This window comes from Amblyraja radiata, chromosome 21 (genome assembly GCF_010909765.2).
Source record: "Amblyraja radiata isolate CabotCenter1 chromosome 21, sAmbRad1.1.pri, whole genome shotgun sequence".
Lineage (NCBI taxonomy): Eukaryota > Metazoa > Chordata > Chondrichthyes > Rajiformes > Rajidae > Amblyraja > Amblyraja radiata.
Genome location: NC_045976.1, coordinates 14538934 through 14552813, shown reverse-complemented (window position 1 = coordinate 14552813; position 13880 = coordinate 14538934). Strand labels below are relative to the sequence as shown.

The window sequence follows — 13880 nt, the reverse complement described above, 5'->3', positions numbered from 1 at the left end:
GCGGCAGCTTTGACCACCCCGGGCCGCGGAGTTTGAACCGGCCCGTTCGCGGAGCACGTTTGCAGAGCACGGTTGAGCCGCGGGACATACCATCACCCGGTGGGATCATAACATCGGAGGCCTGGATCGCCTCACCGCAAAGGGAGAGCAAGGAGGGAAGAGACAAAGACTTTAAGACGTTTGCCTTCCATCACAGTGAGGAGGTGTCTGGTGAACTCACTGTGGTGGATGTTAAATTTGTGTTTATTGTGTGTTTTGTTATTTTATTATATGTATGACTGCAAGGCAACAACATTTTGTTCAGACCGAAAGGTCTGAATGACAATAAAGGATACTTTGACTTTGACTTTGGATGATGCTGTTCCCAAACGATAATGTTTTGCATCCCGATAAAATGCACATAACTTCTTAATCCTTCTAAGGAAGTGCAGACGTTGGTGTGCTTTCTTGGCCATGGCTTTGTTGTGGCTGGTGCAGGACAAATTGCTGGTGGTATTTATTTCTAAGAACTTGAAGCTTTCGACCATCTCTACTTTGGCACCATCAATGTGTGGCAGTGTGTGTTAAACTGATGACAAATTTTGAACAAGGGAACCATAGCACTTTATGGGACTTTTAGAATCATTTGTATCTTTGATTTCACATGCTCATAAATCTCTTTTAGTCACTTTTTAATTGGACTAATGTAAGTATTCTATCTTGACAATTATAGGAGATGGAAACGATGAAATCAGTGCAATGATAAAGAATTATATTAAAGAAGTTGAAGATCTCAGGTAACTGCAATGTTTCTTTAAGATGTAGGTCGTTGTATCTTGGCACATACCATTTTTGAAGATAAACGAACATTGTGCATCCTTAGAAAACATAGGCTGTCAAATATCCTTTGCTATTTAATCAAATCATAGCTCATCTGGTTGTAATCTCAACTCCATATTTCTGTCTTCCTCCAATAATCTTTCACCCTTTTGGGAATCTGACTACCTTTTCCTCAAAGATTGATGGTATGCTGTTTTGAATAATATTAAGGCAGAGTGTTCCAAAGGCCCATTACACCAGAGGAAACAAACCATCTTGTTCATGCATTAAATGAGCAATCCCAATACTTTTATGCACTGAACCATAATTCTAGATTATCCCAGGAGAAGAAATATTCTCTTCAAAATCACTCTGTCACATCCCCCAAAATCTTGTGTTTCATTACTATCCCTGACATTGAACATGGAACAATGCAGCACAGGAACTGCCCCCTCCGTCCATGATGTATGTGACGAGCATAATAGAGCAGCACAGTGGCGCAGCGTTAGAGCTGCTGCCTCACAGCGCCAGAGATACGGGTTCGATCCTGATCTCAGGTGCTGTCTGTGCGAAGTTTGTGTGTTCTCCTTGTGACTCTATGGGTTTCCTCCAGGTGCTCTGGTTTCCTCCCACATTCCAAACACGTATGAGTTTGCAGGTCAATTGGCTTCTGTAAATTGTCCCTAGTGTGCAGGATGCAAAAGTGGGATAACATAGAATTAACAAGCCTCTTAAATGTCAGCATCTATTTCTATCATCATCCCTGTCAGCATGTTCCATGTTCCACTACGTTTTTTTTTAAAACAACATATACCCTCTTTTCTTATAAACTGCAAATAACATAGCCTCGTAAGAGCACTTCCATGTATTCCCATAAATCCTCATACATTAACAATCATAAATAAGCATGCAATTTCAGTACTCAGTACACAATTTGTGGTCTTCCAATTGTTCAATATAACCACCTACTTATGATGTATTCTTGATATGATATCCTCTACAATAATTATAGGTTGTTAAAAATATCAAATACAGTCAAGATGTGAGGAATTTTCATAAGAATGAGCACCATCACCCTTTCACATAGTAAAACTCACAAGCTTTTGGGGGGCAGTGTGTGGGGAAATCAAGTAACTGCAAAATATTCCTGTGATTGTCCTATTATAATATTGTAGCCTGCACAATTTAGTCCTGTTACATTGCTCCTGCCACTTCCATGGTTTTATTAGGACTGTAATATAGTTCTACGGAGTATTTATTCCAATATTTAACACAAACCCATGGTTGCATTCTTAGCTTTGCTATTATATTGTTTTAGATCAAAACTATTTGAGAGTGAAGCCATGAATGAAAACCTTCGTCGTAACCTTTCAAGGGCTTCAGCAAGACCTCCATATCTTAATGGTACTTTTTCTGGTTCAGTTCTTGGTTCAGACAAGGATGCTATGGATGTCTTACAAATGGCTAAAAAGGACTTGGAAAAGCTCAAGAAAAAGGAAAAGAAAAAGAAAAAAAGGTACATGTTACGATATATCACTTCCATTTATTAAATTAGTTTGGGTTTTTTTACATTTGATTAGGGGTAACAACATGTACACTTCAATTAATTTTTCCCGAATGAAATTTGTTCAAAGTTTCATTGTGGATCTTGGAATTGATCATATGCACGTGGTAAAGTCAATATTGTTCATGTTAAAGATTCTTAAATTTTAATACATATTTAAAATGGTACACTTTTTAGACTAGGTGTGTATCGGCAGTATACCTCTGTAGTTAACGAGCCTTCCATTCAATTTGTTTTATTCAAGTTATTTTACATAAGTATACGACTACTCCTATTTTTTCTTAATATATAACTTGGTCTGTCCACATCCCTTCTCGCATGTCTTCCCATGTCACAAGGCTAAACTGGAATAAGGACAACGTGGCATTTGGCATTATGCCTAATTGGGTATGAGGCAAGAACTGATGAAGTTGTAGTTGTTGTACAGGATTGGGATTTGCATGATAAAGGCTCGTATTTAGAAGCCTTCTACAGAGAGTAACTGATTTGTTGAATACAATGCCTTGTTGAAAGTTTCAATGAAGAATTGGAAATGCCTAGGTGGTGGGCAGTTGATAGTTTATTTGTATCTGGCCAAATAAACTGCATACTTCTACCCTAGTCTTAAACTTTATCATGTTTCAAATTCCTTGTTTTGGAAATGGCACAGTTGAGATAAAATTTCATGTATATATGTGTATTACATTGTAACTTTTTTAATTCCTTTGACTTAATATATTTTGGGTTGAGAGGATAATTGTTTTAAAGTCAAATATTTTTAATGCTTTGATTTTCCTTTGCCATAATAGTAACTTGAATTTTAAATTTGTCTTTGTATGACCAGGTGTTTACAAAAATATTAATCATTTTGGAGCAGCACAGATTAGAAACTATACCTCAACCAAATTTGGTTATAAAGTATCAGGGCATAAAATATATTTTATTCTAACAGTATTGCTCAAGATGTGATGCTCGAATCGCCTTATTTTTGTTTTGCATACATAGGACTTTTGCTGCTCGCAAATTGGAAAAAGTGAAGGTTCAAATAATATGTAGATAATGTCCATATTTCACTAGTTTTAAAACTTGTGACCATGGTGTTTTGAACCCTTATTGCACAGTCAAATTAAAAATGATTTCAGTTATATATTCATATATTGCAATTTCCTCTTTATATTTGGACATTTATTTGCATTGGTACAATGTGGCAGCATGGGTAAATAGGTGGTAAAGCTTTTGGTACACTGGGCTTCATCTGTCAGGATAGTGAGTGTAGAATTTGGGATGTTATAGTTGGTGAGGCTGCATTGGGAGTATTGTGTTCAGGTTTGATCACCCTGCTACAGGAAGGTTATCATTAAGCTGGGAAGCGTGCACAGAAAATTTATGAGGATATTGCAGGACAAACTGTTGGGAGGGATTAGGCAAGCTGGGACTTTATTCCTTTGAATACAGGAGGCTAAGGTGTGATGTTATCGAGGTGTACAAAATCACCAGGGGAATTGATAGATAGAATGAATGCTCAGCCTTTTACCCAGGGTAGGGGAATCATGAACCAGAGGACAGAGGTTTAAGGTGAGAGGGGAAGGAACCTGATAGGAACCTGAGGGACAACTTGTTTACTCAGAAGATGGTGCGCATATGAGGTAGAGGTAGTGGAGCAGGTACAACAATAACATTTAAAGGACATATACAGGTACATGGATACGAAAGGTTTAGAGGAACATGGACCAAATGCAGCAAATTGGACTTGCTGAGATGGGGCATCTTGGTTGGCTTCAACAAGTTGGGGCGAAAGGCCTGTTCCCATGCTGTGCAACTCGATGCATGATTTAGGGATGTGTAACATTAACATAATTCAAATTCATATTTATATATATTCAACAATTTGTGAATGTTGTATTGTTGTGAGATTTCAATGTACAATATAAATGTAATTATGTTTGCACAGCGTAACTAAAGAGGAGAATCTGAATGAAGGGGAGAAGCTGGAAGAGAAAGATGAGGAAGAGAAAGAAAAGAATGACTTAGAAGAGGTATGCCAAAGTTTACATAATTTCAAGGAACTACCTTTTCAATTAATCAGTAGTGTTAATAGCTGAAATACTATTTTTAAAGGAAGGTCAGGAATGCAGTGATCATGATGGGGATGAAGAAGATGCTGAAGAGGATGAGGTTGAAATAAGTGAAAGTTCAGATGAATCTGATTCTGAGTTAGATGAAGAAGGTAATAACTTTACAAATTTATATTGCCGATTCTCTTTGGTGTTCGTATAGATTAGTGACTAGCTGGCTTTAGTTATCTAAATTGTTGATTCATGAATTTTGCAGAAGCAACTACAAACCTGCTATTTGCAGGGGACACTGATATTTTGGGACAACTTAGAGGTGCTCTGCTTTTCTAACTTGTACGCCGTTGGATTATCTCAAAATGTTCCACATTAAGCCTTGCCACCCTTGTCCTTATCCACTCATTTAACTTGTCCCCGTTCATAAGTCATAGGAGTAGAATTATAAGTTAACCCAATCAATCATCACTGGGGTCATTCTCGTAAACCTTCTCGGAACCGTCTTCAATGCCATCACAACCTTCCTTGGATATCGGGCCCAAAACTGCTCTCAATACTCCAAATGCGGTCTGACCAGTGCCTTATAAAGCCTTGGCATTATATCCCTGCTTTTACATTCTAGTCCTATCGAAGTGAATGCTAAATTTAGAATTGACTTCCTTAAGGGGCTGTCCCACTGCAGCGACCTAATTGGCGAGTTTAGAAGAGTTTAGGAGAGTTTGAAAAAATGTCATGTTGAAGACCTCCTTCGACTATGTTGAAGACTAGCATCGACTAGCTCCGGGAAAAATGGACACCGAATAGTAGAGAGTGAAGACGACCTTCGATTTCCTCCAAACTCCCTTCGACTATGTTGAAGACTATCTACGACTACCTTCAATTACCTTCGACCACCCTGATTACCTAAGAATAACATGCCGACCTACCTCGACTAAACCTACGAGTAAAAAAAATATCGATTTGTTTTCCATGGCGACCTCTTTTACTCGCTGGCATTTTTCAGCCAGTGGAAAAATACGCCGCAACCTAGCTGAGGCCTCGAGTACGCGGGGACTACTCTTGAGCATGAAGGAGAGTTACAGAGACCTCCAAGGACCCTGTGTTGCGAGTCTAAGTCGAGGGCAAACTCTTCTAAACTCGCCAATAAGGTTGCCGCAGTGGGACAGGTCCTTAACTACTGACTCAACTTGCAAATTAACCTTTTGGGAATCTTGCACCAGCACTCCCAAGTCCCTTCGCACATCTAATTTCTGAATCCTCACCCCATTTGGAAAATAGTCTACGTCTTTATCCGCATGATGTGCCCTTTACATTCTCTCCCCCTCCTTTACTCACAATCTCGCCTCGTTTTGTATCTTTACAAAATTCTGCATTTACAGAGAACATGAGTACACAGGTGATTTAGTTTTTATTTTGAGTATGAGAATTAGATCGATATTTGGGTTCAGCACATTTAGTGCTGTTTAGTGAATGTTTGATCAAATTATAATTTGTGACACTGTCTTAAAGGACTTCTGGGATTTTTAAAATTCTGTTAGCCTCGGAGAATACAAAGATTTAAATAAGGTTTTATTTTTTCGAATTCTGGATATTCAATTACTCTTGTTTCTCTAACAATACTTATTTCCACAGCTAATTTTCAGGCAGATCTGGCTAACATTACTTGTGAAATAGAAATTAAGCAGAAGCTCATTGACGAACTGGAAAATAGCCAGCGACGACTACAGACACTGAAGAAGCAGTATGAGGAAAAGTTAATGATGTTGCAAAATAAAATTCGAGATACCCAGCTGGAGAGGGACCGTGTTCTGCAAAATTTAGGTATTAAAAAAATGTTTGCGTCAAATTAAAAAAATGACTAGACAGGTCATATTTTTACAATTTATACAATCTTATATGAAATTGTCAATCGGTTTTCTTTTCAATTGCAAATACTTTTCATTGTTTTCAGCAATTTGTCTTGATTTGAAGGATCATTTTGCTCTGCGTTTTAAAAGCATAGAACAGTGCAGCACAAGACGGGCCCTTCGGCCCATAATGTTTGTTCCGAACATGATGCCTTATTGGACTGTTCTCATCTGCGTACACAGAACCCTCTCTTCCCTGCACATCCATGTGCCTATCCAAAAACCTCTTAAATGCCACTATCGTATCTGCCTCCACCACCACCCCTGGCAGTGTGTACCAAGGCCCATCACCCTCTGTGTAAAAATAACATCCCTTACATCTCCACTGAACTTTCCACCTCTTGCCTTATACCTATGCCTGCCAGTGTTGTATATTTCCATTCTGGGGAAAAGGTTCCGACTGCCTACCATAATTTAATTATGCCTCTTACAATTTAATGTCCTCCTATAGAGTCTCTCCTCAATCTCCAACATTCCAGAAAAAACAATCCAAGTCTATCCAATGCCCCCCTGTTTCTGAAACCCTCTAACCCAGGCTGCATTCTAGTAAACCACCTCTGCATGCTCTTCAAAACTTCCACATCTTTTCTGTAATGGGGAGACATGAACTGCATGCAATATTCCAAATATGGCATAACCCAAGCCCTATAGAGCTGCATCATGTCTTCCTGATTCTTATGTACAATGCTGCTAACAATGAAGCCAAGCATACCATATGCTGCCATACAACCCTATCTACTTGTACTGCCATCTTTTGTGTGCTATGAACTTGGGCTCCAAGAACCCTCTGCATCTCATTAGGTCTTGCCACTATCTGTATACTCTCCTTGCATTCAACCTCCCAAAGTGCAACATCTCGCAATTGTTTGGGTTAAACTCCATCTGCCATTTCCCCACCCATTTTCTTGCTTTTACTTGAATCAATAAATGGATTACTTGCACTAATGCTTAATATTAGAGTAATAGACTCCTCAGAATTAGAACACAATTGATCAAAGAAGAAAAGAAGGTAAATGTGAAATTTTGTTTTTTCCAGGTTCAATGGAATCTTTTTCTGAAGAAAAAGCAAATAAAATTAAATCAGAATATGAAAAGAAGCTTCAAGTTATGAACAAAGAATTGCAAAAGTTGCACACTGCCCAAAAGGAACATGCCCGTTTACTAAAAAGTCAATTACAGTATGAAAAACAGTTGAAGAAACTACAGCAGGAAGTAGGAGAAATGAAGAAAACCAAGGTAAAGTTTATTCTCATTACTGGCGACTACAACATAAAGGACAAATTTAATTTGTTAAATCTTGGGATGAAGTAGCAGAAAGAGAAGTCTACTAAGGTAAAGCATATATTTCGTCAAATCAACACATTTACCAGCTTAGAAAAAAGAATCCTACCATCTCCCCCCACGCATCCAATGAAAGGTGACGCATGTTTTAGGGAAGTGATACAAGTAGGAATGTAATTGTAAGAAGCTGTACTTTGAATATTAGTGGGTAGTTTAAGTGCCACGTATTAAAGCTGATGAGCTGTAGTATTATCATATGTCAATATTATTGTATGGAACTTGTTACCACAATGCACAGTGCTTGGTCTGAATGAGTGTGCCTTTAAATTTGTCTTCATCCTGCTGTCAAAGAAAAAAAGATGGAAACAATCGTATTCTGAAGCTGGCTGCCAGGATTTAGAAGAACAATAAAAAGTTATATAAATGTTAAAGCTCTCCTTCTACACATTATGTGGTGTTTCCAGAATTTTTAAATATTATTTCAAATTTCCAGCAGCTACAGTTTTTTTACCTTCCTTGTCAACTCATAAGGGGGCTGCCCCTTGCCTTCTAGCTTCACCTCTCACTCACCAACCTCATCTTTGGACACCCTGTGCGTCAGGGAGAGGGTGGGGCCGAGGATGTCCTGGTTGGGTTGTTCCTGGGCTTGGACAAGCTGGCCATCCGCGAGTCAGGGTGCCAGGCGGAAGAAGGCTCTGCCCGAACCGGCTGTCTACCCCTTTTCCCGGGGTTACATACGTGCCCGGGTGGTGTTATAGAGGGACTACGTGCTGCCCACGGATTTCCGAGACAGCTGAGCACATCGGGGGGGGGGGAGGGATTGAATGCATCCTTGACAAGGAGTGTAAAATAGTTGGATCATAGTTTATCGTTTGTCGTGTATTACAGTGGTGGATTCTGTTTTGTTTTTTACTGTATATATTATTTTAATATTTGAATAAATATTTTTGACTATTTAAAAAGAAAAGCTGGTTACCAAGCTCACGGAACTGGGTATGTGTCCTCTTGAATTGGATCCTTGACTTCCTCATCCACAGACCACAGTCTGTTCGAATTGGCAGAAATTCGTCTTCCTCATTAACAATCAGTACGGGATCACCTTAAGGCTGCGTGCTCAGCCCCCTGCTCTATTCACTCTATACACATGACTGTGTAGCCGGACACAGTGCAAACTCCATCTTCAAGTTCACCGACGACACTACTGTTGTTGGACGAATTACAAATGGTGATGCATCAGAGCATAGAAGTGAGATCGACCGATTGACCAAATGGTGCCAGCACAACAACCTTGCTCTCAATATCAGTAAAACCAATGACTGATTGTGGACTTTGGAAGAGGAAGGATGAGGACCCACAATCCTGAAGCGAGTCAAACTTCAAATTCCTGGGTGTGTATATTTCCGAAGATCTTTCCCAGGACCCAGCACACTGATGCAATTATAAATAAAGCACATTAATGCCTCTACTTCCTTAGTAGATTACGGAGATTCGGTATGTCAGAGAGGATTCTCTTGAACTTCTACAGGTGTACAGTAGAGATCATATTGACTGGCTATCATGGCCTGGTTCGTCAACTTGAATGCCCTGGAGCAAAAAATACTGCAAAAAGTTGTGAACACTGCCCAGTCCATCACCGGCTCTGACCTCCCCACCATCGAAAGGATTTATCGGAGTCACTGCCTCAAAAAGGCAGCCAGCATCATCGGAGACCTACACCAATCTGGCCATGCACTCATTTTATCCCTGCCATCGGGAAGAAGGCAAAGCAGCCTGAAACCTGTAACATCCAGGTTCAGGAACAGCTTCTTCCCTACAGCCATTAGGCTATTAAACACCACAACCTCAAATAAGCTCTGTGTGTGTGTACATATGTATGTATGTGTATATATGTATGTGTGTGTATACAGTGCCCTCCATAATGTTTGGGACAGACCCATCATTTATTTATTTGCCTCTGTACTCCACAATTTGAGATTGTAATAGATTGTAATTTGCTCCTTTCAGGGCGCCATAATGTTTGGGACACAAGGCATCATGGGTGTTTGTAATTACTCGGGTATGTTTAAATGCCTCCTTAATGCAGGTATAAGAGAGCTCAGTACACAGACTTTCCTCCAGTCTTTCCATCATATTTGAAAACTTTTATTGCTGTTTATCAACATGAAGACCAAAGTTGTGCCAATGAAAGTCAAAGAAGCCAATATGAGACTGAGAAACAAGAATAAAACTGTTAGCGACATCAGCCAAAACTTTGGCTTACCAAAATCAACTGTTTGGAACATCATTAAGAAGAAAGAGAACACTGGTGGACTTATCCACTTTGAAAAATATATAAGTGGATAAGTCTCCTAGTCCTGACAAGATATTCCCTAGGACATTGAGGGAAGTTAGTGTAGAAATAGCAGGGGCTATGACAGAAATATTTCAAATGTCATTAGAAACGGGAATAGTGCCCGAGGATTAGCGTACTGCGCATGTTGTTCCATTGTTTAAAAAGGGTTCTAAGATTAAACCTAGCAATTATAGACCTGTTAGTTTGACTTCAGTGGTGGGCAAATTAATGGAAAAGATACTTGGAGATAATATATATAAGCATCTGGATAAACAGGGTCTGATTAGGAACAGTCAACATGGATTTGTGCCTGGAAGGTCATGTTTGACAAATCTTATTGAATTTTTTGAAGAGGTTACTAGGGAAATTGATGAGGGTAAAGCAGTGGATGTTGTCTATATGGACTTTAGTAAGGCCTTTGACAAGGTTCCTCATGGAAGGTTGGTTAAGAAGGTTCAATTGTTAGGTATAAATGCAGGAGTAGCAAGATGGATTCAACAGTGGCTGAATGGGAGATGCCAGAGAGTAATGGTGGATGGCTGTTTGTCAGATTGGAGGCAGGTGACTAGTGGGGTGCCTCAGGGATCTGTGTTGGGTCCACTGTTGTTTGTCATGTACATCAATGATCTGGATGAAGGTGTGGTAAATTGGATTAGTAAGTATGCAGATGATACTAAGATAGGTGGTGTTGTGGATAATGAAGTAGATTTCCAAAGTCTACAGAGAGATTTAGGCCATTTGGAAGAATGGGCTGAAAGATGGCAGATGGAGTTTAATGCTGATAAGTGTGAGGTGCTACATCTTGGCAGGACAAATCAAAATAGGACGTAAATGGTAGCGAATTGAGGAATGCAGTTGAACAGAGGGATCTATGAATAACTGTGCCTAGTTCCCTGAAGGTGGAATCGCATGTAGATAGGGTGGTAAAGAAAGCTTTTGGTATGCTAGCCTTTATAAATCAGAGCATTGAGTATAGAAGTTGGGATGTAATGTTAAAATTGTACAAGGCATTGGTGAGACCAATTCTGGAGTATGGTGTACAATTTTGGTTGCCCAATTATAGGAAGTATGTCAACAAAATAGAGAGAGTACAGAGGAGATTTACTAGAATGTTGCCTGGGTTTCAGCAACTAAGTTACAGAGAAAGGTTGAATAAGTTAGGTCTTTATTCTCTGGAGCGCAGAAGGTTAAGGGGGGAACTTGATAGAGGTCTTTAAAATGATGAGAGGGATAGACAGAGTTGACGTGGACAAGCTTTTCCCATTGAGAGTAGGGATGATTCAAACAAAAGGCCATGACTTCAGAATTAAGGGACAGAAGTTTAGGGGTAACATGAGGGGGAACTTCTTTACTCAGAGAGTGGTAGCTGTGTGGAATGAGCTTCCAGTGGAAGTGGTGGAGGCAGGTTCGATTTTATCATTTAAAAATAAATTGGATAGGTATATGGATGGGAAAGGAATGGAAGGTTATGGTCTGAGTGCAGGTAGATGGGACTAGGGGAAAATAATTGTTTGGCGCGGACTTGTTGGGCCGAGATGGCTTGTTTCCGTGCTGTAATTGTTATATGGTTATATGGTGAGCTTACTATTCACAAAGGGACTGGCAGGCCAAGGAAGATCTCCACAGCTGATGACAGAAGAATTCTCTCTATAATAAAGCAAAATCCCCAAAGACCTGTCCGACAGATCAGAAACACTCTTCAGGAGTCTGGTGAGCATTTGTCAATGACCACTGTCCGCAGACGACTTCATGTACAGAATTACAGAGGCTACACTGCAAGATGCAAACCGTTGGTTAGCCGCAAAAATAGGATGACCAGGTTACAGTTTGCCAAAATGTACTTAAAGGAGCAACCACAGTTCTGGAAAAGGGTCTTGTGGAAGATGAGACGAAGATTAACATGAGAGTGATGAGCAAGGTATGGAGGAGGGAAGGAACTGCCCAAGATCCAAAGCATACCACCTCATCTGTGAAACAAGGTGGTGGGGGTGTTATGGCCTGGGCATGTATGGCTGCTGAAGGTGTGAAAGTTTGTTTCTTAAAAAGCAGATGACAACAAAAACTGTTAAAGGTAAGCCATGGCAATCTTTAATTGATTCGTCAGACGCGAGTGGCAAGATCTACAATGAGCCAAAAATGTTGCTCAGTGCTTCTCGGGCTCCACTCACAGAACAAAGGAAAGTTAGCACAATTATAATTTTTTCTTATCAGTAAAACACTCCTACCCAGTCTGAATATAGCATGACTGAAAGATTTTATAGCCTTTCAGAATATAAGAAAGCTGGGTCCAAATCAAGCTCATTCAATAACAAGTTATTACTTATCTCTGGAGCGTCAGCTTTTTATTCAACCTTGGCTTCTTTATGGCCTTGAAAAGAAGCACATGTTAATACGCAGGCTGCCATCTTAATGTCTTTATTGAAAAGACAACCTGTCCTCCATATTGTGTTCCATATAATTTTCAAAGTCATTCAGACTTGGCACCGAGCCATTCTTTTGTTCTACTAGACCATGCTTTTGTACAAGAACGACTCCATTTTAGATTTGACTATTAGCTCTTTCAAAGGTGCTAGCTCACTTATCTTCATTGACGATACAACTGCTGATGGTAGTAGCATAATGAATTCTAATATACACTTCCTATCTGCTCAAGTTCAAACAAATGCCTCAAAACTCATTGGCTGGCGGTTCATTCTACAGCAAGACCATGATCCCAAACGTACTGCTAAAGCATCAGAGGAGTTTTTCAAAGCTAAAAAATTGTCAATTCTTTAGTGGTCAATCACCCGATCTGAACCCAATTGAGCATGCCTTTTATATGCTGAAGAGAAAACTGAAGGGGACTAGCCCCCAAAACAAGCATAAGCTAAAGATGGCTGCAATACAAATCTCGCAGAGCATCACCAGTGAAGACACCCAACAACTGGTGATGTCCATGAATCGCGGGCTTCAAGCAGTCATTGCATGCAAAAGACATGCAACAAAATACTAAACATGACTACTTTCATTTACATGACATTGCTGTGCCCCAAACATTAAGGTGCCCTGAAATGGGTGGGGCTATGTATAAACACTGCTGTAATTTCTACATGGTGAAACCAAAATGTATAAAAATGGCATTTATTAAAATCTGACAATGCACTTTAACCACATGTGATTCGTTTTTTATTACAAATCTCAAATTGGAGTACAGAGGCAAATAAATAAATGATGGGTCTTTGTACCAAACATTATGGAGGGCAGTATGTGTGTGTGCTTATTTATTATTTTATTTTTTATTTATATTGTTTACAGTGCTCTATTTATATATTCTGTTGTGCTGCAGCTAGTAAGAATTTCATTGTTCTATCTGGGACATATGACAATAAAACACTCTTGACTCCGTACGATAGAGAAAAATGCAATGTACAGATCAACCACCAATTTTTCTGGCAATTGTTGGTCCGGCATTTCGTTTAATCCGGCCCAAGTTGTGAGAGCGCACTTGAAATCATCCCCCGAAGTCTCCCCGACAATGAGCTACCTCGGCCAGGTGAGGTGGCCGATCTCAACCTTATTGGGATTTCCACACAGATCGCTGGGTCTAATCTGCCCCCGTTTACCGGGGCTCTGGAATTCTGGCTTAGCCGGAGCCAGCAGATCTGTTCCTATAGCCGACCTGCAGCCAATCAGCAGGTCAAATTTACCCCCAGTGACTGGGGCTCTGGAATGCCGGCAGATCCGTCCCTATAGCTGAATTCCGAGAACATCTTATGGGCCAATATCTTGGCCCCTGGGTAGCTAAGTGAACCGTTCTGGTACCGTTGGACTCCTTTTGGAGGTCGTAACCTATGTTGGTCCGGCAAAAGGCGCAATCCAGAAAGGCTCTGCAGCCAAGGGTGCCGGAATGGTGGACCTGGACGTGGTCTTCTAAATAAAGAGAAATATGGCTAAACTCAATGATGGAATAA

The 13880-nt window shown here is 40.1% G+C and overlaps 1 protein-coding gene across 5 annotated transcripts in view; it reads left to right on the top strand.

Moving 5' to 3' along the window:
* kif21a (kinesin family member 21A) overlaps nucleotides 1-13880 on the top strand; it is a 116532-nt gene that overhangs the window by 50334 nt on the left and 52318 nt on the right. For all 5 annotated transcript variants that reach the window (XM_033039611.1, XM_033039608.1, XM_033039609.1 and 2 more), the window contains 6 exons: nucleotides 713-776; nucleotides 2117-2314; nucleotides 4293-4377; nucleotides 4460-4568; nucleotides 6043-6231; nucleotides 7354-7553. In XM_033039611.1, the coding sequence (XP_032895502.1) occupies nucleotides 713-776; nucleotides 2117-2314; nucleotides 4293-4377; nucleotides 4460-4568; nucleotides 6043-6231; nucleotides 7354-7553 (845 nt within the window). The remainder of the gene's footprint in view (nucleotides 1-712; nucleotides 777-2116; nucleotides 2315-4292; nucleotides 4378-4459; nucleotides 4569-6042; nucleotides 6232-7353; nucleotides 7554-13880) is intronic.